General features: G+C 37.8%; 1 protein-coding gene across 4 annotated transcripts; it reads right to left on the bottom strand.

Annotated features, from left to right (window-relative positions):
- Positions 1 to 178: 178 nt before the first annotated feature.
- On the bottom strand, positions 179 to 27,414 carry jak2b (Janus kinase 2b). Of its 4 annotated transcripts, XM_026186865.1 has the most exons (25): positions 26,839 to 27,115; positions 26,606 to 26,734; positions 23,580 to 23,816; positions 22,959 to 23,082; positions 22,734 to 22,851; positions 19,947 to 20,092; positions 18,558 to 18,849; positions 18,174 to 18,293; positions 17,854 to 18,011; positions 14,487 to 14,598; positions 13,945 to 14,131; positions 11,663 to 11,787; positions 11,322 to 11,453; positions 10,476 to 10,563; positions 9,390 to 9,517; positions 9,032 to 9,170; positions 8,683 to 8,834; positions 8,389 to 8,539; positions 7,794 to 7,930; positions 7,480 to 7,669; positions 7,105 to 7,229; positions 6,830 to 7,002; positions 6,595 to 6,712; positions 2,621 to 2,734; positions 179 to 977 (listed from the first exon to the last, which is right to left on the bottom strand). In XM_026186865.1, exons 3-25 carry the CDS (start codon positions 23,809 to 23,811, stop codon positions 870 to 872), a joined length of 3,369 nt encoding a protein of 1,122 aa, XP_026042650.1. In that variant the 5' UTR covers positions 23,812 to 23,816; positions 26,606 to 26,734; positions 26,839 to 27,115; the 3' UTR covers positions 179 to 869. The 4 variants fall into 4 exon arrangements, with proteins under 4 accessions (XP_026042650.1, XP_026042646.1, XP_026042648.1 ...); XM_026186861.1 differs by lacking the exons at positions 26,606 to 26,734; positions 26,839 to 27,115 and adding an exon at positions 27,306 to 27,414; XM_026186863.1 differs by having other exon boundaries at positions 23,580 to 23,819; positions 26,606 to 27,115.

Genomic DNA, 27,414 nt, shown 5'->3' with positions numbered 1-27,414 from the left:
GTTATTGACAAAGACACTGGTGTAAATGTTTGTGAATCTTCAGTCATTTATTTTTTGCTGTTGCTTGGAAGGTTCTCATTTGTCACTATCCAATAACTGGCCCTATGAACAGCACGATACTTTATGCTGAAAAATGGCGTTAAAAGGAACTGAACACAAAAAAAATCTGCGTAACATATACACAGTTGAATTATACCGTTTAATTTTCACACAACCTCTTACATTGCAAACAAAACAATTCTTAAAGTAATTTTTGCACATACTTCATTTACAATAACATGGCAGTTCAAATATAATATTTAGTTTAATTTTACAAAATTATAAAATTTTACTGGACATATATACACAAATATACTGTAGGTATATACAAACATAGATAGAAAAACAGCTTTTGTCTATTTCTCTGGTTGGACAAGGACAAGAAATGGCAAGAGCTAGCCCTGCTAGCTGTTTGTATAGACACAACAGGCACTCACTCTCACACAAACAGACGCTTGCACACAAAACTTGTTCGCCACAAGCATCTGTAGCTTTAGGCCTGGCAACAGTCTACTCACAGTCTAACACCTCAAAACTTTTCTGTTACAAATTTGACCAAACAGATTCAGAATTCAGGAACATCACCTTCCACTTTCAAACCGTCCAAGCTCCTCCTCCATTTCCACTGTGCTGTTGGCCAACATGGGGCACCTTGCTTAAAAGGCACTAGTTTATAAGCAGGCTCAACTTTTCCATTTGCAAGCTGCTCTGCCACATGCTGGGATCCATCAGGAGAAGGACCTCACTTTGGGCTTTGTCCCTTTGCCACAAGTAGGGCAATAACATTAAGAGCATCTCGGGTGAAGAGGAGCAGGGCACTTTGGGTGAATTTAAAACGCTTTACTGTCCCTGAACAGGTCGATGCGCAGGGCCAGCTCCTTGAAAGAAGGGCGCAAACCAGGGTCTTTGTCCCAGCACTCCTCCATGATTTCATGTATCTGAAAAAGAGTAGGACACGAACAAATAAACAAACAAACAAACAAAAAACTACTGGTAGTGATTTGATTCCTGATATGGAAACGGAGTCATAACAATCCTCAGAAGGATTTCTGTTGATTTTCCTGATGACTAACAACAAAACTCTTGAATGTCTAAACTATTCTCAATGGGCAACTTGTTGAAGCTCAAACTGAACTTAGAATGGGGAAAAAGATGATTTAAGTGACTGTGAATGTGGCACAGCTGTTGATGCCAGACAGGCTGGGATTGTCACACACCTGCAGAAACCACTGGTAGTCATCAGTGCTTCCCTCAGCCTCCTAGTAGGCACATCTATGGGATCAATTTCAAACTCCTATGCTGCTTTGTACTCAAGTTATAACATTCACAGCCACAACCACAGTGTACCCATTAGGGCTGGGCTATATCATACCGTTCACGGTAATACCGGTGTAATTTTGGGCAACGATAGGAAAATGAAATATCGTGATAGAATATGGGTAAAACGCGCATGCGCAGTGCCTATGTTTACATACGCACATGGCGGTGACGCAGAATGAGAAGAGCGAAAGTGGATTGTTGAATGAAACGGATGAACCAGAAGTGGTTTGTAAAAGTGCTGCAACTTCAGTGGTGTGGAACTGGTTTAGCTTTCGTCCGTCAGATACACAACAAAGCACTATTTTTGGTAGCGCATGCTAGCCGGTCGTCGTTATTACCGTGTTGTTTGGAAAATACGACAGTGCCCCTTATAATCCTGTGTGCCTTATGTATGAATTCTGGTTGTGTTTACTGACCTCGAAACGATTTTATGTGTTAGACGGCGCTCGAAAATCTGTCAAATGTTTTAGTACGACTTTGCTAAGCTACGAAGCCGCACCGCTTGATGGATTGTCGGAGCATTACGGCAGGAGCCTCGGGGAGTGATACGTACTGTGCTTCAACATAATATTACCGTATTGTGTGTGTGTATAACCTCTTTTTAAGTTTTGTGGATATTATACATGGTTATGCTGAGGATATGCCGGCCAGTTTCCACTGGAAATGCCTTTTGGTTAGATTGTCAGCAAGGAATTTGCACTGTTACATTTTTATATAACTTTAATGCACATAAAAAACAGCTACTTGTTTAAGTGAAAATACATTGATGGGGTTTTTTGCACTAATAAAGTTGTGGAGTTGTAAAGTATTTTGTCTAGTGTCAATTATATCGTCAGTTATATCCTTATCACAAATTTTCAAATGTATATCGTGATAAATTTTTTTGGTCATATCGCCCTGCTCTAGTACCCATTTTGTAATAGTAGCTCAGAGCATGATAAGACCACGTTACAGAGTTCTAATGATGTCAAACTCATTCCCCTAACATGACTGTGAGTTTACTGTAAGAATTAGGCCAACCACGAAGGCAAAAGGGCATACAACCCAGTACTAGGCAGGGAGTACCTAATAGAGTGGCAGAGAAAAGCATGACTTCAATTTAAAGATACAATTGCTTGATTTGTAACTAAGCAACTACTTGGGAATAAAGCCGTCCAATCAGTTTGTCTATGTTCTGGTCGAAATTTGTTAGGGCTGATAACTTGACAAGAAAAACAAACAACCCCAAAACAAAAGAACAAACAGCAGAGCACGATGATACCTCTGTAGGACATCCCAGGGGTTGAGGCAGCCTGCTGCCTGATTTGAGGAGCTCAATGAGGTGATAGACAATCAGCTGTCCTTGCTTGTCATTCCCCATCATGGCCATGAAAACCTGAGCAGGAGGAGAGGAAAAAATGTTTCAAATAGCTTGGCTTTCACCATATGACTTAAGCTAAATAAAACTTAAGCTCTTGAGAAAGCGCAAGAATATCCTTACAGATAAAGCAAACTGAAATCTAATCTAAGACTAGGCATGACTGGAACCAGCCTCTCCTTTACAAAATATAAAGTCACTTAGTGAATCAACAAAGTATAACTAAAATATAAAAAATACACTTAAACGTCTAATAATTTTAATGATTAATTTTAATAAAATAATGTCCCCCCCCCCCCAAGAAAAAAAGAATCCTATCTCGGGCTCTCTGGAAACAGACGCTCTACCTGGAAAGTGCATTTATGTGCACACCTCGACTCAGCGATGCTTCAGGTGAGGGAGGGAGAAACAAAAAGAATGCTGCTGCAAAGCTTTTAACTAAGACACGAAAAACTGGGAGCCAGTTCATTACACTGGCTCCCAGTACATTTTAGAATTCATTTTAAAATCTTGGTGCTGACTTTTAAAGCTTTGAATTGTGATGCCCCTGCCTACATTTCTGATCTTTTAGAACCCCACGCTCCCTCTCGCAGCCTGAGATCATCTAATCAAAGGCTGTTGGTAGTCCCACGAACTCGTTTTAAGACCAGAGGTGATAGATCTTTTAGAGCAGTGGCCTCCAGGTTGTGGAATGCTCTCCCTCCATTATTACGTTGCCTTGATTGCATTTATTCTTTTAAAAAGCAGCTTAAGACTCATTTATTTAGATTGGCTTTTAATTAGATTTGTGCTGTATGTTTGATTATTGATGTATTTTATGTATTTCTGTTTTTATATTACTGTGAAGCACTTTGTGGTTTTTATCCTGTGAAAGGTGCTATATAAATAAATTGATTTGATTTGAAAAAGAGCCTCTTTTTTTCCTGGAGCAGTCAGATAACCTTTCAGTTGTTGTCAGGGTTCAAATGTTATGATTTTTTGTTTTTTTTACAGAGTATGAATCACTGCATGATGTTAAAGGCATGCATTCTCCAAAAGACACATGCTGACAGGTCTGTGAAGACGTATTTGTTCAGTTGTTCAGTTGGAGGGGGTTCCTTCAAATTTATTTAGCATTTTTGTGTTTGAAGGGATTTCCTGGCTCACAATGAGCCTTTGGCGATGACTAAATGCTATTGTAAAAATGCTCTGTCTTAATAGATTAAAGGAATTAACTGAGTTCATTTTATTTCACTCAAGCTGGATATCAAAATAACCAAGTTTAGACAGTAATATACTCACTCACTATCATAAACAAGCTAACTAGTTAACTCAATAACTGATGGATTAAAACTAACAGCATGTGTTCCAGTTTGTTTTATTTTGTTTGGGGTTTTTTTGCTGTATAGGTGGAGAGAAAAAGACCTCTTGATGGGGTTAATTTTTGCATTTTTTAAACAAAATGTCTTCCAATCTGTTTCAGATTGTTGACGGGGCCACTATCAGCATACTCTTTCCCCCTTGGACACCTACTAGTAGTAACTCTTATATAGCTTACTAGGGCTTCACTTGGAATATATATTGGCATAAAAGAAAACAAACCTCCATGAATGATTATAAATTACTTTTAAACGAAAACTTTATTTAAACACAGATATAAACCTGAAACTCTGCCCTATGCATTTATGAAGGGGATTAAATATGATTGCTCCATTTTTCCAGGCATATGAAAACTCCTTGAAAACTAATGTTTAGTTTGGTCAGGTGTAAAATTAAAAAAACAAAATACATATCTGATATGTGTGCGTTCTGAACACCATCTTATGTATTGTGTTGTACCTGTTACTTCAAAACAGCAGACTAGCTCATTTCTGTTAGGTCTGAAAGAAAATCTGAATTCACAAAGATTTTGAGGCGATTTCCACACACTCCTTTTTCAACATGAGAACCTTTTTTAACCGATGTTCCTACAAGCTATGAAGTTAACCTGAAGGGTGTGACTCAAGGATTGTCCAGGTGTGAGTCAGGTCACAACACTACTCCACTATTAACTAGAATAAAAAAACCACTATGGTGCAATTCAAGTCACAACTCAAAACCTACTTGTTTAAACTGGTTTACTCGCTTTAATACAGATTTTACTTGCTGTCAAATCGTGTTTGGTTTTTTTGTTGTTGTTTTTTTAAAATTTTGTTTGTGGTTGTATTTTGCTTTTTTTTTGTATTTTAATTCATTAGAATCTATTTTAATCTACTGTTTTATTGACGTCTTTTTCTCTTTGTAAGGTGACCTTGGGTTTTAGAAAGGCACCCTCAAATAAAATGTATTATTATTAAGAAACTATTTACTAAGTATCCTGCAATAAAATGTAACAATCCAACTGAGAGAGAAGCACGGGAACTGATGACAAAGACTCGAGAAGTTCCATGCTGTGTTTCTTCATCAGTTTCTGGGAAAAAGACTTGTGGTAGAATTATGAAAGCAGACAAAGACCGAGGCACCTTTGAGTCATCCTGCCTGGTAGTTTGTGTTTCGTGCATTTTTCTTCTGTAGTATAAGATTGCTAGAAAATCAAATTTAGTACTTTTGTGACCTTTACAGAATAAAGAACACACAAAACCTCATTTACAGCTTTTCAAAATGCATGGCAAATGTGACATGGACATTTCATTTGGTACTCCACAAAAACATACAACAGAATAGTTTACATGGGGAAGTTGTTTTCAACTGTTCTACATTAAATATAAAGTTTAGGGTTTTTGCACACAACTAATGACAAATACAGAAGCAAAAGCTAAGACTATGAAATCAAGATTTACAGCCTAGACACCAGCAACCTCGTGGAAACTTGTAGTCACTAGGGAAAAAAAAAAAAAGTGTCCTCCCCAACCAGTTTACAAGTGGTGAAGTCAGTCAGAAAGTGGGTGCTGCATCAAAAACCTCATTGTGCTTGCTTTGGTGCCAGCAGATTCCCATGATCACCTCTAGTTTGTGTGGACTGTGATATCTCTGCAAACACTTGCCATTTAAACTCCGAACAGTACTAAAAACACAAGCAGTGCAACATAAACTGGAAATGAAAAACAGTCACCTTTGATAGTTAATGTTGTACCTGTGCTGCAATGAGCACACCTCAAACAGTGCAACTTTTACTTTTTACCGAATACACAATATAGTGTACGCTACTGACGTGTAACACAGACGAGCCAAAGATTGTCTTCTTTACATACTTTTTTTTTTTTTTATGTATACATTTTAAGTATACATACTTAAAATGAGTATAACACTTGAATGTTTCTTTTGAATCCTTTGTCTTAACTTGTAACAAGCCAATATAATGTTTTCCAGGCATATGAAAACTCCTTGAAAACTAATGTTTAGTTTGGTCAGGTGTAAAATTAAAAAAACAAAATACATATCTGATATGTGTGCGTTCTGAACACCATCTTATGTATTGTGTTGTACCTGTTACTTCAAAACAGCAGACTAGCTCATTTCTGTTAGGTCTGAAAGAAAATCTGAATTCACAAAGATTTTGAGGCGATTTCCACACACTCCTTTTTCAACATGAGAACCTTTTTTAACCGATGTTCCTACAAGCTATGAAGTTAACCTGAAGGGTGTGACTCAAGGATTGTCCAGGTGTGAGTCAGGTCACAACACTACTCCACTATTAACTAGAATAAAAAAACCACTATGGTGCAATGCCCAAAAGACAAAAGGCAATACTGCCTGCTAAAAATGGAATGTTGATCTGTTTGTTAGATGTCAGGGTGCAATGAGTGGATTTTGGTAATGCACACAGAGATGTGCTCTTAAAACTCTAAAGTTACTTTCTTTTTTCTTTCTATACACACATAAAAACTTGAAATGCACTGTATGTATGATGTATTACTTACTGCAGGAGGACTGCAGTTCTTGTCACTGTGGGTGAAGAGCTCATAAAGTACAACTCCAAAGCTCCAGACATCCGACGCCACAGAGAACTTGCTTTCAGTCAAAGACTCGGGGGCATACCTGTGAAGCAGCACACCAAGTCACCAGATTTCTCTGAAGTTAATTTATAAGGCTATACTAAACTAAAAATAGAGAAGAGGATCACAGTTAAATTCTAAAAAACAAACATATTCTGACCAGAATATGGGGCTCTCTCCAGGATCCTTCACCATGTAGTAGTCTTTGTCCTGAGGCAGGACTTTGGTGAGGCCGAAATCCCCGATTTTTACTCTGAGTTCGCTCTCCACTAGGATATTTCGTGTTGCCAAGTCTCTATGGATATACCGCTTACTTGATAGGTACTCCATACCCTATGTAAAGATGTAACAAAAACAAACAATTATATTTTATCACTAGTTTAACTGGTCAGAAAAACGAACAAACAAGGGACAAACTGGCCATGTCTGCAGTACCTTGCAGATCTGAGAAGTGTAATGGACAAGCTTCTGATGCTCGATTCGCTCTCGGTTTTTTATGAGGTAATCTCGCAGACTTCCAAAGGGAAGATATTCCATGATGAGACGGAGGTTTCGTCGACCTGAAGGAAGGAAAATTTCCAAAATACAAAATGCTCATCTGTAACCGAATTGTAGGAGGACATAATGAAGCCACACTGGGGGGAGGATACTAAGAAATATGTATGTAGAATTATTTTTTCCATTCCCACATAAGATAAAAAAGTAGAAAATGTTTGTACCATGCATTTAGTTAATGAAAATGTAAAACAGCCTGCTTACTTTGTTTCTGTAAGAGAAAAACCAAGCTACAGAGACGTTGATCAAAAGTACCTGCACTGTAGCAAACACCCTTGTACTTGACGATGTTCTCATGCTGAAGAGATTTTAGGATCTCGATCTCCCGCTCGAAGTCTCGCATGTGCTCTGCGGTGCTGTGCTGAAGTTTCTTCACGGCCACGACCTCTCCGGTGTTGTCCTGCAGTGGGTCATATCGACACATCTCCACACTGCCAAAGTTTCCCTTGAACAGAAGAACAAATAATTGAGCCGTCGTTGTTTATTCATAGTTTGATTTTTAATTGTACTGTATCCTTTTTGAATGCACATTTTGTTCAAAAATACCTCAACCTCCACATTTATCATACCTTGCCCAGCTGCTGTAAGAATATGAGGTGTCTCTCTTCAAACTGAGCTGGATCCTGATTGTCAAACCCACCAGATGCCCACGCAGAGCCCACTGTCCTATTTGGCAGGATGTCACTGTCCACGATCAACTCATAGTCTGGGAAGAAAGAAAGAAAGGAGAAAACTCTTGTGTCTGGATGGAAAAGACATTGGACTTGTCTGGCCTCCCCAGGGATGAATCATAGTTGAGGGATAATGGACACTTGTGAAATCTCTTTTTTTGTCATCAGGATCATGTAAAAACCAGCTGTGAAGTGGAGGGGTGAGTCTGACAGTGAAACTGCAGGCAGACCGACCCCAGGGTAAATACTACGGATGACCAAGATTTAAAAAGAGACTTAATTTTGCATTCAATATGACCCACTTCTATGAAACCGGAAGTTTGTTTTATTTTTTGCATCCACAGCTATATCCATCTGGTGGCCTTCAGCTAGAATCCAGATTTAAGGCACTTCCACATTATTTTTTTTAAATGTTGTGACCCAGAAGATACTACATTCATGTTTCTGGTTATGTTTTTACAACTTCAGTTTAGTTTTTGAGGCGTCTACCAACCTGGTGTGAAGAGGCTGTGGAGGTCACGGATAACGGCACGAAACGTAGGCCTGAATGTGGGCTCATAGTCCATGCAGCTAGAAATCAGATTAGCCAGTTCAGTCCACTTTGGTGCAGGAAGCTGGTGGTGATCCATGTAAAACAGGGTTTTCTAGGACAGAAAATTGGGGATTAATGCCGGTGTGCAGATGCAGATGGAGTGACTTAAAGCAACTCTTCAATTAGCATGCATTTATATGGAAACAATATATATATATATGAATATATGTTTTACATGTTGCCACTCAGCTTTACCTTGGAGTTGTCTAGTGTTGCTAAAGGTTTATCACCACCACTGCAGATTTCCCACAGTGTAGTGCCAAAACTCCACTTGTCAGCAGCCAGACTCAGTTTGGCAGGGTCCTCAATACATTCAGGGGGCACCCAAGGGATCCTCTCAATGAGAACTGATTACAGACAAAAACATTTGACCTTCCACTTTTAGCTCTTCACTTACCAAATGCTTGCAGAACAAGACAGCAAATAACTCATTTTAGCTCTGTTTTTGTAACAAAAAAGTAATAAAGCTCACTGCAGTTACATTAATATATTAACTAGCTATCTACTGCCCCCTGCTGATCTTCGACACAACGGACAAACTCACTTTCTTTGGGCAGGACAGTGATGCTGATACCAGGATCACTTAGTTTGATGAAAGGTGGGTTCCCAGCCCTCCGATCCTCTTCTCTGATCAGGAGAACATTTTTTGCACACACATTCCCATGAACAAGATGTTTTTCTTCCTACAGGAACAGAAAAGAGAAGCTATCACACTTTCTTATTAACAAAACACTTCCTATGTTCTTACATTTATTTTTATAATGTACTTTAGTTTTAAAGTTTCACTTCTTTTTAAAAAAAATGTTTTCAGTACTAAACAGCTGTAAGCAACAAAGAAATCTATATTTATCAATATTTTAGCAATGACATGACCTAAAATGAAGCGGCACATATTTTCATACCAGGAAGTTCATGGCCCAGGCCAGCTGCTTCGCCACTTCAAGCTTCCACAGAAGGTTAATAGAGTTCTTGTTTTTCTTCAAGTAGGTGTCCAGTGAGCCGAATTTCACATACTCCTGAACCATGATGTCTGGAAAGAAGTTTTTAAAAAAATAAATACAATGACTTAAAGATGTGGGAATTATGGTTTGTACAGTACAGCGATTTATAGATTTATTACAAAAACCAAATTCAGGAACTGAATGTTTCTAACAGAATCTCAGATGGGCTACAGCTCGGTTTTACATTACAATCAGTTTAGATACATGTTTTTAATATATACCCACTGAGTATATATAAAGAGTGGCTGTCACTTATCAGTCAGTGTGTCCTCGTCTTAAAGCCTCAATCTTTTTTCCAGTCGTCATCTTAACATAACAAGTAAACAGATCTGGTTTAAAAACTCAGCGACATTGCAGTCATACGGCAGCGGCTTGTTAACATTTTCTAAACGACCATCATTTAGAAAATGACCATCATGCTGTACTCAGAAACAGCTGGCGATTGACACCATAAAGCCACTGGTCAAGTGTTTAATGATGTCATAGCTTATGAAAGCTATGAGGGTAGCTTTCCTTTAGCCCAAAGTCCAACCAGGTCCAAATGTACTCCCCACAAACACTTTCACTTAAAACCTTCACAGTGGACTTCTGGCTGTTAAATAAACATGTTGACTCTTGAAGATTTACACAACCAACAAAACCTTAGTTTACATTGAAATATTTACTGATTTCTTAGCTCAGCAAAAACAGGTTTTGGCATTAAAAAGTTCTGTATTAGTATTACTAGTACTACTAATCAGTACTTGGTTGTAAGTACTAATTAGTATTAACGTTAAAGTCGAACGACAAGATCATGTGTAAGATGTGGGAATTTTGGCGACTGACCCCGTTGCATATGGATTTCTGGGACTACCTTTCTCAAGGATGTATGAACAGCCAAGTTCAGCCGGTCAAGATTGTGGTAAAGCATGGTGCATAGTTGGCACATTAGGCTTAATGACATGGCTCAAATTGTTTGCCAAATAAATAGGTACTGAGACAACTTACTCTCTTCTCCACAGACACAAACGCCGTAGTTTAGAATAAGGTGTACGTGAGACAACTGGCTCATCATGCTGGCGGCTTCAAAGAACGACTGCAGGACAAGAAAAAAAAAAAAGAAAATATATATTTGTTTGCTGATGGAAAAAATACCCCCAAACAAAACTATATTACGTCAGTGTTTTAGCTATATTTGTCTAACAAAACCTAAGATAAGCTCCAATATTACTCCAAGAATACCTCCTACTCTAAGGCTGTGCAATGAATAATCAAATTAAATTTAGGGCTTCCAATGATTATGAAACCAGGATGATTGAGATAAAATTCATTTTTGCGGATCCTGTTATGCAATGGTGATCTTGTTTTATCTTGTTTTTTTGTCTTTCCTTTACAATGATGCACTTCTGCCCCTTTCTAAAAAAAAAAAAAAAAAACCCAACCCCAAAACCAAAAAAAAAAAAAAAAAAAAAAAAAGTGACTCAAGGCAACAAAATAAAAAAATTAAAAATAGATACCCTCTCCAGCAAACAGTCACAAAAATAGAGCCAAATGATGCTTTTATAAATCAGGAAAAGCTTATGAAAAGAAGTCACATGGCTCCTGCTTGAAATTTCCACCGTTAAAGAGTTCCTTAAAATATGCCAGTAAAGGGACTCAAGAGCGGTGGTGTAAAGTTCCAGTGTTTAGGCTGATGATCTAAAGCACACCACAAAATGAATTCAACTAACTACCAGTACTAGTCAAAGCCTTTGTTATGCCCCCCGACGTAAATATAATAGAAAATCTGGGCAATCACACAAATTTACAAAAATCAACGCCTCTGTAAGCAAAACATGCACAAAAGCCACAGACCTCAGAGAAGTTCCTGTGGGCCTGGTCCAGCACTTTCATGACTACTTCCGTTTGGTGCTCTCCATAGTCTCTCAGCTCCTTTCGAACCCCTTTAAAGATCTTCGTAAAAGTCCCTTGACCGAGACTCTCCATCTAAGAGAAAGATCATCATTGTATAAAAACTCATAACACCAGCACATTTAACTTATTGGTGAAAATATGGAGGGTATCCTATAAAGGTATAGCAATTCAATACTATAACATAATAATGCTGAACATTAGAAACATTCATGTAAAGAATGACTGGATAAATGAGGGCATACAGACATATTAAACGCTCTGAACATGTAAACTAAGCTTACAAATTCCAGATCTTCTTTCCTGATCTTGTGAAACACCATTTGACTGATGTTGTGTCGATGTAGTGATGGGGACAGTGGCACTTCTGAACCTTTGTTGCTCCTGCACACGAGGAGGCACGACTTTTCTGTTATTGGAAAGAAAAGAAAACATACTTTCAAGTTTTACTCGTTGGCACAGCCTCTACCTTAACCAAATCTCACAGTTTCTCCATTAATATTGAAAATTCCCCCTTCCTTCCACGCAGGTAAAGAGTTTGGGTGTTATACTTGACAGTACTCTCTCATTTCAGTCTCACATTAATTACATAACCCGGTCTGCATACTTTCACTTACGTTTTAGGTGTATTCATAACCTTGCCCCTCCTTATCGCTATGATCTGCTTCATATTACCACAGTTTCCCGCTCTCTCAGATCTTCATCTGCCACTCAATTTGTTGTTCCTTCTGCTCGGCTTATCACTATGGGGCACAGAGCTTTCAGTCGCTCTGCTCCTCGGCTGTGGAACTCACCTCCTTCAGCCTTAAGAAATATAGATTCCCTTCCCTTATTCAAGTCACAACTCAAAACCTACTTGTTTAAACTGGTTTACTCGCTTTAATACAGATTTTACTTGCTGTCAAATCGTGTTTGGTTTTTTTGTTGTTGTTTTTTTTAAAATTTTGTTTGTGGTTGTATTTTGCTTTTTTTTTGTATTTTAATTCATTAGAATCTATTTTAATCTACTGTTTTATTGACGTCTTTTTCTCTTTGTAAGGTGACCTTGGGTTTTAGAAAGGCACCCTCAAATAAAATGTATTATTATTAAGAAACTATTTACTAAGTATCCTGCAATAAAATGTAACAATCCAACTGAGAGAGAAGCACGGGAACTGATGACAAAGACTCGAGAAGTTCCATGCTGTGTTTCTTCATCAGTTTCTGGGAAAAAGACTTGTGGTAGAATTATGAAAGCAGACAAAGACCGAGGCACCTTTGAGTCATCCTGCCTGGTAGTTTGTGTTTCGTGCATTTTTCTTCTGTAGTATAAGATTGCTAGAAAATCAAATTTAGTACTTTTGTGACCTTTACAGAATAAAGAACACACAAAACCTCATTTACAGCTTTTCAAAATGCATGGCAAATGTGACATGGACATTTCATTTGGTACTCCACAAAAACATACAACAGAATAGTTTACATGGGGAAGTTGTTTTCAACTGTTCTACATTAAATATAAAGTTTAGGGTTTTTGCACACAACTAATGACAAATACAGAAGCAAAAGCTAAGACTATGAAATCAAGATTTACAGCCTAGACACCAGCAACCTCGTGGAAACTTGTAGTCACTAGGGAAAAAAAAAAGTGTCCTCCCCAACCAGTTTACAAGCGGTGAAGTCAGTCAGAAAGTGGGTGCTGCATCAAAAACCTCATTGTGCTTGCTTTGGTGCCAGCAGATTCCCATGATCACCTCTAGTTTGTGTGGACTGTGATATCTCTGCAAACACTTGCCATTTAAACTCCGAACAGTACTAAAAACACAAGCAGTGCAACATAAACTGGAAATGAAAAACAGTCACCTTTGATAGTTAATGTTGTACCTGTGCTGCAATGAGCACACCTCAAACAGTGCAACTTTTACTTTTTACCGAATACACAATATAGTGTACGCTACTGACGTGTAACACAGACGAGCCAAAGATTGTTTTCTTTACATACTTTTTTTTTTTTTTTTTTTTATGTATACATTTTAAGTATACATACTTAAAATGAGTATAACACTTGAATGTTTCTTTTGAATCCTTTGTCTTAACTTGTAACAAGCCAATATAATGTCTTGATTCATGCTCAACCGGCCAGCTAAATAAATCCCAGAACGTTGATTCTGTTCATCTGAAAGTTGCATTTTAAGTGGGAGAAACACTCCACCAAGTCACAAAATAGAATCTACTAATCACAAACTATACAGTTTCACACACACTACCAAGGCTAGTTGTGTACTGAATTGAAAAAATAAAACAAAACAAATGTCATCAATGATCACAGGCACCAGCCTGACCATCCCTGCCCAATACATTTGTTAAATTTATTTAAATTTCCATTGGTTAGAAAGAACTAATGTGTTAACTTATAAACGAATGCGAAGAGATAGAGTCATTATCCTTTCAGGATACAGTACATTTTCCATTCATCACAATTTGTGGAGTTTACAGACTCCACAAAATCCTTCTGATGCAATATCTACCATCTGTGCTCTGCTAACATGCACCTAAATTGGACAAATCCAGATTCTGTTAGTTTTACCTTTGGATTTAGGAGGGCAGCACTTGCTGAATTGGAAAATGATGCTGTCTGAGCGCACTGTTTCCTTCTGGTAGCAGCTGAGCAGTTCTTGCAGACTGCTGAAGTTTCTTTTGGTTCCACTGAGGTTGAACTCTCCACTTGCAGACCTGGTGATCTGGCAGTGCTTGTGTTCTATAGCATCATACACCTGGCAAACGCAAAGAGGACACCAAATTAACCATTTCAATGATGAATTTAATGTAAACCTAGAATCCTTTAATCATGAAAGACATCACAATAATACAATACAATACCAGAAAGAATTAGTAGGTATTAATAAACACATACTGGTGCATTTCAACAACAAATGTGATAACATGACAAAAGTTAATCTAAAAGATAAATATAGAATGTATGAAAGTTACTTACCTAGAAACTAAAAATCTAGCCAGCCAATTTGCCAGACCAAACCCACTCATGGACTCTTATGTCACATTTGGGCAATACACACAAACAAACAAACAAAAAAATGAAATGAAAGACCACAACTGAGTGTCACCTACCTCAACCGGGAAAGTCAAAAAGTATTTGTTGAAATCTTTCGGGCTACATCTCAAAATGTACAGTCCCCGTTTGTTTCCAGACTTCTGAAGCCAATTAACTGCAAACTCCATTCTACAAGAAAAACAACAAAATAAAATTGATGGAGGAAAATGCAGTATTACCAGTTAGAAAGCCTTTATTGACATCATATTTGGGATTCAATACAAGTGGGATATATAAACTCCAACTGCCAAAGGAATCTGTCTACATTTTGGCCACATTACTAAACATTAAATAGGAACACAATAGTATAAACATTTTAAATACCCATATTTATTTATGAGTGTAAAACACCTAAGTGTTTGTTTTAGTTTAGTCTAACCTAAAACAAACACACTTCCAATAAAAGCATAATGCAGGCTCAAATTGCAGAAATAATCATATTTAAACATCTAGGAATTATCTCACACTCTCTTTCACACACACGCAAATATATTATTACCATTTGCTGTTAAACTGACAATTTAGCATCAGCCAAAAACCTGCGATGACAGAAAATTAAAAAAAAAAAAAAAAAGATGACAAAAATATCAATATTCATGAAATTATCCATCCATCTGTTATAGTCTCACACACACACACACACACACACACACACACACACACACACACACACACACACACACACACACACTTGTCTCTGTCTTTCTCATTAACAGCATAATGTAAATCTAGACTGGGAAACAGCTTTGCTAATGTGCAAGTGTTAAACTTACACATGCTCAGTGTTGCATATGCTCTGAGTTTAATGACCGACTCTGAAACATTGTAGACTGGTGAAAGTGGTAATGTTTAAAGATTATACATGTAAAGAATTAACTGAGAAAACACTTGTTGAGCTGAAAGGAGAGGAGCGGTTTTTGTAGAAACAAAGAATAATATATAGGTTTGCCTTTTTGTTTTAGAGACTGGCTGTTCTGTCAGTCTGATTTAAAAAGTAAACTGACAAGGACAGTTCCCCATAAGATGATATTAAGTGGTTTTACTTCTTTGATCACCCATATCTACAAAATACAGTACTGTGCAAAAATCTTGCAGCCACCCCTTATTTCTGAATATTGTGTTTCTAAGGAGCCAGACTTTCTTGTACATTTTGAAAATGGTCTCCAAGATTCTGAAAGTGTTTCAAAGATTTCTTTGAACATTGGCTGCTTTTTCACTCATTGACAGTGTTGTCTTTGTATCTAACAATTTCAGAGGAATGTTTTTTTTGTTTGTTAGGCCACTTAACACTGACCAATGAATCACTCAAACATAAAGGCCAGTAACACAAGGGGTAAACCACTATTCTGCTCACACATAGAGGACAACTCAGAAAATAACCACTTTTTAATTGAATCATTAGGCACTTTCTTTCGAGCAGCCTGTGGTGTGAAGTGTATCATTAAAACTTTTGAAGAACTTCAAAACCTTGCTTTAAAGAATTTTGAGGTCTTACAGCCTTGACTTAAACATAAATAAATAATCTTATTAAATACACACACACACAGTCCCCACTGCTGCATAGGCCTAAAAGTCCTCAGTGAGATCATTAACATTAATTCACTCAGGCTATAGTCTACGAAATGGTTTAAACGTCAGCCACCTCCTCTGCATGGATGACATCAAGCTGTATGTCAAGAGCAAACAAGACATCAATTCATTGATCAACACCACTAGGATCTACAGCAACATTTGAATGCCATTCAGGCTGAAGAAGTGTAGTCGCATCAATCGCCAAATATGTGCAAAGGTTTAAAGCAAGTCTTGAGGATGAACGGGAAGAACAAGATCTAGGCAATCAATACCTACGCCCAGCTGGTGATCAGATACCCTGCTTGGATAATAAGCTGGGCAAAGTAGAAGATGGAAGCCACTGACATCAAGACAAGAAAGCTTGTTACTATTCATGAAGGTTTCCTGCATGGAGGGAAGGTGGGCGAGGAACAGTGAGTGTCAGAACCACGATCAAGCATGAAATAGCAAACATCCATGAGTTCATCTGGAAGATGGCTACAACTACTCACATGCTTAGTGAATACCTCAGGCAGCAGAAACCCAAGCAAGAACAGAAAACATCATGGAAGGAGAGAACCCTACACAGCATGTATCACCGCCAGATGGAAGTGGAAGCTGATATCTACTAATGGATGGACAAAGCTGACTGAAAGACTACATAAAGGCACTAATCGTGGCAGCACAGCAATTAGACCTGATCACAAGATCCATAGTCTGCTGCACCAAGTTGCAAGATGCTAGCAGGCAGGGCATATACGGAACGCCATAACCAAGTGGCTGGCATAGTATACAGGAAAATCAGAGTATGGCCTGGAAGTCCCAACGTCAAAATAGGGTGGTTGAGAATAACCGAACTAAGATCCTGTGGGAATTCCAGATAGAGACAGACAAACTGGTGATGACTAACCAACTGGACAAGCAGAGGAACAAGGCCATTAGGGCTGGGCGATATGACCCAAAATTCATATCTCGATATTTTTTAGCTGGATGGCGATATAAGATATATATCTCGATTTTTTTTTTAAAGCCATAAGTTAAGAACAAAAAGAGAGTTCTTAGTCACACTGTGTCCCAGATGTCACACGGGCACTTTTATTTACATACAGCGTAGATGTACATGAAGAAATTACTCAAAAATAAATTATCAGCATTTATTAAATAATCATGGTCCATAAATAAAAAGAAAATGTTGTTTTTGTGCATAACAAAAAGCTCACAATTGTGCAGTCAAAATGTAAACTAATAGACGCTGAGCATAGTAACAAAGAGACAGATTTCACAGCTGCACCACGTCTCTGAACAGGTGCCATTTGTGGTCCTTATACACACACAGTACGTATCACTCCGCGAGGCTCCTCCCCGGTAGCCGTAATCCTCCGACATCAAGCCGTGCAGCTCCGTAGCTTAGCAAAGTCATATTAAAACATTTTTTGACAGATTGCTGAGCGCTGTGTACCACATAAAATCGGTTCGCGGTCAGTAAGCACAACCAGAATTCATACATAAGGCGCACTGTCGAGTTTTGAGAAAATGAAAGGATTTTAGGCCGTGCAGCCCCTCCGGGCTGCATGTCGTTAGCGCGGTTAGCTCGTTAGCGTGGTTAGCTCGCTAACACGTTGACGCCGTCCAGCTCTACTAGAGCTCCAAAGCCTCTAGTAGAGGACCCAAGCTTGAAGGATAAAGACTGCCCACAAGGCAAGTGGGAAATTTTATTCACCTATATAAATGAATAAAACATCAAATACATCGTGTTTTACATCATTCAAGCTGGATTTTTTTAAGGGGGAAGTTCTTACACATGTCGATGTTACAATATAATATTTTACATACGTGATTGGACCGTGGCAATGAGAAGATATGGCCTCAACCAGCCTAGGGGGAGCCACTTCTTTACAAAGGTAATGATGTGCATCTGTGGTCAGTCGATAGTAGCCATCAACGAGGGACACAAAAGAGAGGGCTTCAAGCAGGCTGGGGAATTCCAGTTCCTAAAATATCAAGAAAAATGTAACAGACCACATCGTTGATTTGTGTCACACAAACCAACAAAGAAATGTGAATTTATCGGTATATTAAAAGGCATGAGTAGACACTTAGGTGATGGCTGTGGTGAGAGTCTACAAAGAAATAGATTTATAAGATGAAATTACCAGATTCTTGCCATCTTGCTTGTTAATGGTAACCACCCGACTCTCTGCAGTGCCGTCTTTGTTGGCCTGTTTGATGCTGATGTTGGTGACATCAGGGAAATCACACAAGGTCTGTAGTTCCTGGCAAAACAGTGTAACATAGGAACTTAAAAGAAACAATTACTACAATAACAATTCAATGCTGCATTAAGGCCCTTTTACAAAGAAAGCAGCAAGTGCTGCACTGACTGATACCTAGGTGGAGTTGATAGTTTAAATCTGTTTTCTCAGAATCTAAACACTTGTTTGTTACCTCAAGGACTATCAAAAAAGATGTTCCAGTGAAACGTCAGTTTCTTTATCTTCCAAAATATACACTAACACAGTAGTACTCATTGTACCAACCTGTTCCGAGTCCTTACTCAACTCCCGACACCACTGTATGCCAGTATCTGCTGCCACCAGGATGATGCGCTGGACGCCTGATGGCTCCTTGACCTGGAAGGTCTCTGTATAGAAGGACTTCTCCAGAGACTCCATGCTGATGAGGTACTTAAGCTTAAGGTCACGAACTGTAGTCCGACACTGGCTAAACTGCTGGATAAAGCGCTTGAAGCGGAAGCGGATGCGTTTACGTGTCAAGAAGTTGCAGTCCTGGATCTGAGCTCGCATGTCCTTTGGCAAGAAGGACTTGTAGCTAAAAGAGATTCAGTAAATTCTCATGTCAGCGTGATATGCCAAGTATCATGAATCCTTTAAATGTCTCACAAAAAAAAGCTCTGCACTTCCACATATTTTGTACAAAATTATAAAATAAAAGATAGCAACACAAATTTAAAGAGTTGTTCTTTGATGTTTCAAGTTCAAATACACTAAATGGACAAAGGTTTTGGCCAACACCACATAATATTATGACCACAAAATGTTCACTTGATCAAGCATCTAGCCATTCAGTCTGCCTTTACAAACATTTATAATCAAATAGATGGTTCTAAAGAGTTCGCCGATTTCCCATTTGGTACTTTACTAGGATGTCACCATCGCAATAAGTTTGTTCTTAAACATTCCATAATCAACCTTATGTAAAATTATTGCAAAGTGGAAGCATTCAGAAATCATGACAACTCAGTCACAATGTGGCAGACAGCATAAAGCTATAGAGTGAGGTCAGTGAGTGTTGAGGTGCTGTAAAAGTCACAGATTCTCTGCTGACTCCATAAATGCAGAGCTCCAAACCTCAGCAAAAACTCTGCGCCAGGAGCTTCATGGTATGGACTTTCATGGTATGGACTTTCATAGCTGAGTAGCTCCTGTATGTTTAACCTCCTAAGACCCGAAGTCTTCCATGACATGCATTTTTAATTTCTGTTTGATATTTGGGCATATTGGGGCCCGATGAATGTAAAAACAAAGAATTACCAGTTGTTGGGGTTTTTTTTTACCTTATTTTTGTTTTTAAGAAAAATAAGAGCCACATATGAGGATATTCGTTTAAAATTTCGATAGAACAGTAGCAGTATAATTTCCTCGTAAGTGGATATCAGGCCCCTGTAGAGCAAAATTGAGTATTTTGGTCTAAATAACCCAAAATGTGTGGTCCACATATGTGAACACCAGGTCCTAGGAGGTTAAGTCTATAGGTGCCTCAGTAATTATGTTCACCTGGTGCAAATTTGCCAAATTCCTTTCACAGCTGTTTTTGTTAAGGCAAGTCAGCATTATTGATGCACAACACGAGTGAAATCAATTAGTAGCAGTGAAACAGATAAAACCCATAAAAGCAACTCTAAGTACCTTATAGAGTGATATATATCAAGAGGCGACAGCTGCTTTTCTTTGGCTGATCTTGTCATGTCAAGTACAGCCAAACCAAGGCACTCTTCTTGTGTCTCATGGGAGTTGGAAAACTTCACCAAGCCATTCAGATAGTCATTCCTCCACTGCGATGAGAGAAAAATACCAATCATTGTTAGTTGTATCTGCTAACGTTCAGGTGAGTGTACTGCTGTCTGTCCATATTTTCAAGTCTACCGTAACTCAACTTAAGTAATTTCTGTATACCAAGTGTAGGGCTGTTCGATAGAACAATATAAAAACAGTCTATCGTTTCATTTTACGCTATCGTTTGTTTCGTGGTGTCGCAAAATAAACTGCTTACGGCAATATTTGTTTCATCGTTTTGGCACTTGGTCACTGTAGTGGCTATATTAATTTCTTAAAGTTCTCTCTCTCTCTTATATTTGATATAACCACACTATGGACAGACAAGCGCCTGTTTTCTTAACGACGGTAAAACCATCGCGTGTCTGCTTGTTTATTTTCTACATAAACCTTTCACAATAAAGCTCAAGATCCTGTTGAGACTTTTCAAAATAAACTGAATCACGTGAAAGAGTATGCAGATTATTTACAGATGAAAAGCAAAAAAGAGCCGTCAGGTGCTAAAAAAAATAAAGCTTAGCCTCAATCGTTAGAACAGGCTTTTCCCCGCAGCACACGTGTAATAAATACTCACAAAGAAAACGGCGGCCGTTACAACTTATGTCTAAAAATGTATAGTTTCATGCATGTTAAAAACACTCGACTCCAGGTACACGACGCCCAGCTGGAAACAATTCATGCAAGTCGAGCTGCCCGAGATTCACAGAATTTACAGAAAATGTTACATTTTTGTGATTTATATCGTTATCGGACGCTAGATGTCTTATATCGGGATATGAGATTTTGGTCATATCGCACAGCTCTAAGCAAGTGTGACAGTTTTTAATTAAACCAACAATCTCAGGATATGCTCCTATTAAAGCACACAAAAGACTGATATTTAAAATGGGTATGGACCATACAATCACTACCAGGCTTACAAACAATTGCCTCATTTTTTGTAAGCTCAGTTATGGTGTTAATCCAAAGCAGGCAATGCTATCCGTGTTCAGTAATGTGCAACAATAAATTTAAAATTAATTCAAATTTATATTTTTATTGATCACAGCCTCATGTCAAGGTTCTTCCTCCCATTCTCTTTGCCTTGTTTTTTTTTTTTTCCCCTATGTACAAATATTTCTCTGTCACCTTCTGACCCTAACAGTTTAGAGAAAAGTTAGGTACAACATAGGTTGCTTGCAGTGACTGGATCAAACACTGATTATGCAGGGTGGCTCTTTACCACAACTGACCAATGAATGAGCTTCCCGTGAGGCCCTCTGGCGTCATATTTGCAGCTCTTGTTTTGACTGTAATAAGAAGCCAGTGTGAACACTAAACAAGAGCAAAACTACAAGATAACGTTCAACCCTTTTTTTTAACATATGGCATTGGGCACCAATTACAAGCTATTGTTATTGTGTCTTCAATAAAACAGTTTTTTGTTATTACACCCAACACTGAAAAAAGGGTTTATTAAAATGACAGCAAATTCTAAAATTCAACAATGCCCCCTCATTTTGGTCTTGCCCTTTTACAAATTATCAACTTTCTTGTCAGAAGCACAGACTGTAAGCTGACTAGACCACAAAGAGTTTAACATATCCTATAAATGAACGCAAGCATACAGAATAGCTTTAACGGCTGCAAACACACTAACATATTTAAATGACCTCTTGGGTGGTACTTCATCTCTCCCTCTTAGGGTTTTGCCGGGCCACCACGACAGACTTCCATCGCCATAATTCCACATAATCCTAAATTCATGCAGAGTTCAACTTCAGCCACATTGTAGGCTTAAACTATAACCATTCACCTACCCTGGAAATATTTCTATTACATTGTGGTCACTATACATTACTTTTTTTTAATTGTTTTAACTGGCTGTACAGTTTTGAGGACTCTTCTGATAAAGTTTACTGCACTTGTCACTTTCTTTCTTAAATAGATATTTTTCATTTGTTTAATGTTAAAAAAAATGAACTGTATATAACACAATTTCATTCTAAACAAAGCAAAACAAATGCAAGTACCCAATGCAGAGTAATATTTAAATATTTAAATAAACCTGTGAATTTCCAGCAAAAACATACAGTAGCAGGTACTGGTTTTGTTATTGATCCTTACTGGTACCCTAACTGTACCTTTCAATAACAGGATTTTTCTTTATATTACTGACTTAATTAATAGGCCTTAAATGCCAGTTACATTTCTGGACAGTGACAGAAGAGAAATATCTGTGAAATGCAAGTAAGGAACTTGCTTTCACGTTAGGTTTCATAGATGCAGAGGGGTAAATTGCTGTATACAAATGCTAACACTACAGTCACATCTCTCTCTTTCGTGTGAGGGAGATAATGAGATACACTGAAGTTGCCAGATCAGAGAGAATAGAATAAAATACACCAGTATCTTAGTTTCTTATTCATATCTTTATATGTATCCCTGAGTAATGAGGAAAAAAAAAATCATTTAAACATGTGACCTAACTCATAATCTACCAAAGTCATAGCTCTGCACTTCAAGGATAAAAGCTGCTATTTTTTAACACGTTGTCTACATTACTGGTAATAAATGCTGCTCTTGAATATTTTTGTTAAATTAACCTACATATAAACAATCAACTTCTAACCTATTTGGGGTTTAGGTGAGAGCATTTACCTGAAAGAAGAGGTACGACATTACAAAGTCATCAATGACGGGGCTTTCTGAACCTTTTGTGACTCCGTATCGATAAGCCCTGGATGCCCCACCACTATACCAACCAGGGAAGTAGTACCTGTGAAAACAGGTTAGAAAGAAAATGCAGAGAGTCATTAAGACGTTTTCATTTTAAATCTCAAAAAGACACAAGAGAAATTGCAGAGGCAAAATAAGATATGCTACCGTATTCTGAAAAACACATCTTCAGATGCAGTCTCATCAAGCTGGAAGATGTGGTTGGGTGAAAACCACAAGTGATCCTGCTCTCGGAAAAGACCAAAAAGGCTGCAATAAAGTGGTGATATACCTACAGTGACGAAAGAATGAGAGGGCACATTATGTTCTGTAAACTTGGATTATATTCAATTAGGTAACTAACAACAAATGAATGCTTTATTTAGAGGGAGCTCTGAGGACTATGCCTCAGGATACATAGAGTAAAAAGTGAAAAAGGTCAATAAGATTGTCTAAAATGTCATTTGTGTTTGTTTTATCATCAGATGCACAATGCACAGGTGAGTGTAGTCCCACTCTGCAAAGCCATACTGTTGATGAATTTTACCTCTTAAAAAGAAAAAGAACACAGTACAAAGCTAAGCAACTTTATTTTTTCTTATCATTAAAGACAATAAAGGCAAAGTTTAAACACAGCATGGAGATGAGCGAACAAACTACCAATTTTTCTGTTATTAGGTTTTACTGTGGCCTCTTGATAACCTTATCTTGGGATCTATGCTCCAAGTTACAGAAAAAAAAACATGAATGGGAGTTCTTTATGGAGACTTGCACAGCGTGAGTACTCACTGCATGCCTTTGCCGCATCTATGCACAGCTCTTCAGCTACATAGTCCCCAGGTGGGTAGCTTAGAAAGCTGCCGTCGGCCACTCCCTGGTTGGTGTGATATAAATGAAGCCTTAGAACAACAGCAGCTGGTCTTGTGTCTGCAGATTCCCGATGGGCAGTCCCATTTTGGTGCGCCACTGGACATGTGTCTGTCACAGTGTCCATGGCTGGCAGGGAGGCCATCAACAGCATACAACCTTCAGTAATAATAATAGTAGTAAAGTTAATTAGTATAGAACCCATCAAAACCAGCATTACAAAATGTTTCCCAGAAACATAAAAAAAAGATTAAAAAAAAAAAATATATATATATATATAAAAAAGATGCATATAAAAACCATTTAACCATAAATTAAAACTGACAAAGCAAACAAAAGTGTACGTAAAAGAATGACTAGGATAGTGTGATTCCATTGTAATAAATAACTTAAAATTCACATAAAAATCTAAACATTAAAAGAATAAAATGAAAAAAAAAATGTCTGTTAACATTTGACAGAAAATAAAGGTTATTGAGGATAGTTGGATCAGTGGATTTTACTGGGAGAAAGAGCTGTCTGTCATCAGCATGGTAGCAAAACTAAATGCTATTTGACTAATGTGACCTACAGGTAGCACAACAAAAAAACAAACCCAGTACAGACCTCTGAGGGACTTCATATTTAAGAAAGGAGAACTACCAGTGAAACCAATGTTGTTGTTGTTGTTTTTAAATTGGTCAGATATGACGTAAACCAACAACTGAGCTTTCCCAGACATACCAACCCAGTGGCACAGGAAAATTTTATAGTCTACTGTAACAAATGATGCACACAAGTAGCACAAAAGGAGAACACTGACCAGAATCAGCAGTTTTTAAAATATTACTTGATAATCTAATAAAGACAGTAATTCGACATCTGTGACGCTGACTAAAACCTGAAAATTTTCAAAGATATTCTGAAATAATGTTTCACAGTGACTGGCATAAACTATGATAAAATGTTATGGCTGATGTAGGGGACATCATTAAAAGAATCAGGAGATACTATTTTTGGATTTTACGTCATTAATTTTATCACTAAACAACGTTTTTCACTAAACATGGTAATCTTACTAAAACTTGGCTTAAAAAGACAGTCACACAAAGGAGGTCAAAGTCAGGAATCGGGAGGAATACCAATGGTGGCTGGAAGCACTGATGAAAATTTTTGTCCTGTTTTCTCATTAAACGAGCATAAGCATACTGACACGACCTCTTTTGGCTCTTCGCTTGGAAAAAAGATATCAGACAGAATCAGAATCAGTTTAATGTGACATGTCAGCATACAGAATGATACAGAGTTCTTCTTTTTCGTCTCCTTTTTTTAAAGCACTCTGTGATAAATTCAATATTCTGATTATGGTACATGGAATGAACTTTTACATAAACTGTTATCAAACGTGTTGCATAAAGCTGAAGTACAGGGGAACCATTGTCAGGGCAGAAAGATTATAAAAGCTGTATATCTAATTCAACCAATGGCTGCCTTTACACGTAGAAGTCATTTTTTTGTCAATTACTTACACTTAAATAGTAAAGACTGTAGATATTAAAGCTCTAAAATGAGTACAATTTGCACTTTGCCACAACAAAGCAGCATAAGGAAATCGTCTTTCAAACAGCTGCTAATCCGCAAACCCCTACTGCTCTTGCCCTAATCAAATTGAGAGCTGAATTATGAGTGTTATGGTACTTCTTACAAAATTAAAACCTACTATAAATAGCTTATGATTGTGGGTTAAATAGGATGTATAAATAGGCCATTATCACAGTCCTGTGCTTATTTTATTGGACAACGAAAACACTAAACATCTTCAATTTAAAATAAAATTTGTTAATAAACTTCTAACAGCAAAGAAATGACAGAAATTAGCTCTGCTCAAGTGACTAGTGCTATAACAAAATAAGTGGAACTATGCTGGAGTATAAATAACTCCCTTTCCTTTGTCGTCACTTTTTGACATCACTGAATCAAAGCGGATGCAATTAAACTGAACAACAGGGAAAAAAAACAGCAGGAGTAACTTTTAAGTTCAGGTTCATATTGCTTAAATTGTGGACACTACCTTATACACAAATTCTGTTTAACTTTTTCTTGTGGAAGAATTTATAGATTCTTATTTGTTTTGACATTGATTCTGTAATTTTCATTATTGTTGACACAAAAAAAAATTTTGCTTAAGAGCAACTGGAAAACAAGGCTGACTACAGTTAGACCTACCTACTAACGATTTATTTCAGAAAACATCAAGAAAGAAAAAAAAAGCAATACATGCTTGTTAAAGTTTCATTTACAGAAACTGCAACAGCTAACCGAAAACAAAAGCTCAAATTAAAAGGAACTAGAAAAAGTGAAAGCGCAGCATTTTTCTAGATAAATTATTTTTTTCCCCACTTACATGATTAATTTAAAATTACACTGGTTTGTAAGCAAAAGAAAAATACTTTGAATGCAGTTTGATACTTCCCAGAGAGAAAGAGGAAACCCATGACATTAGCTTTAATAAATTCTGACGTGCAAATACACTGAGCAAAAGGGGGTTTGGCTACATATACCATCTCCTATAATTTAAGACAAGGTTCTGCAATAATTGTTTCCTCAAGACTCCTAAATTTCTCTAACTTTTATTAGGATTACATGATACTACAGAATTTCTGGACGCGTAGTACATTAACCCAAATGTGACAGGTAGCAAAGTCACAAATCGATAGTGCGACTGGGCATATCCAGTGATATTTTATAAACTTGGCTTCAGAACAAAGTCACCAAGGCCATGATCTTGCGTGCTACCGTTAGCTATAGCTTCATTAGTTTAATTAAGCTGGCGCTAACAGCCAAGACACGCACCCATATTAGCTTAGATATCATGCAAATAAAGTATATAAATGCATTTAGCAACTCCAGTATTTAAAAGTGAACCGTACAACCATGTCAATGAACAATTTACGAGTGTAAACACTTACTATGGTTGAGGGGCCAGACGTGCAGCTAGGTAGCTTTCTCCTAGTTACCTAGGCCAGCAGTGCAGCCAGGATGGGAAAGCTACTGCCAGACACTTCTGCTTCGGTTTTTGTAAGACCGGTTCTTGATAGCTGTCCGAATAAATAATAATTCATTTATGGCCTAAAGCCACTTGGAAATATTGTTTTTTCCATGTCGCACTCGGCTGGCTAACTCGCCACACAAGCTAGGCTACCTCTGGTCAGCCCAGCGCTACTCATATCACTCCGGAGGAACTTCAGTTGTTATCTTCACAATCTTCTAACTTCAGCCAGTGTTAACTCAAACAACGTCGCGCGTGCGTACGACTTGCCCGACAGCACGAAATTCATTTAAAGACCGTCATCTCTTTGTACGAGAACATTTGACGAGGGCTACATTATTGACATTAACTAGTGAACGACTAGCTACTTTCCCAGCCGTAGCTACAGCGAAACCAAAGCTCAGGCGAGTCAACAAGCCAGCCTTTTCCATCATACCAATGCTGCATTTAGGGACTGTCGGAAACGAATTACCACTTGTATGTGGTTATTCATAATTCAAAATGTCACACGTAACAACATACACGAGAACCATCAGCGTAACATTCGAAACTCATTAAGCAGTGGCTTGAAAATTAAAATGTACAACTATGCTTAACATTAACTTATTTACCATACTTACTAAACATCTGCACGACAAGAAAGCAGGAGATGAGTAATGTAACAGGAGTACTGTGAAGATTGGTGTACAGCAAAGAGAGAGGTGGCAATGGAAAAGGCTTGTTGTCAGT

Source organism: Astatotilapia calliptera, chromosome 12, assembly GCF_900246225.1.
Source record: "Astatotilapia calliptera chromosome 12, fAstCal1.2, whole genome shotgun sequence".
Lineage (NCBI taxonomy): Eukaryota > Metazoa > Chordata > Actinopteri > Cichliformes > Cichlidae > Astatotilapia > Astatotilapia calliptera.
Note: the sequence above shows the minus strand (reverse complement) of the source record. Positions and strands in the feature narration are given on the sequence as shown.

What these genes read in the sequence shown, in the direction of transcription:
- jak2b (XM_026186861.1), bottom strand. An exon ending in AGATGCGGCAAAGGCATGCA is followed by an intron (nt 23,083 to 23,579) that starts GTGAGTACTCAC and finishes TCGTCACTGTAG; the next exon opens with GTATATCACCACTTTATTGC. An exon ending in TGTCGTACCTCTTCTTTCAG is followed by an intron (nt 20,093 to 22,733) that starts GTAAATGCTCTC and finishes CTCTCATCGCAG; the next exon opens with TGGAGGAATGACTATCTGAA.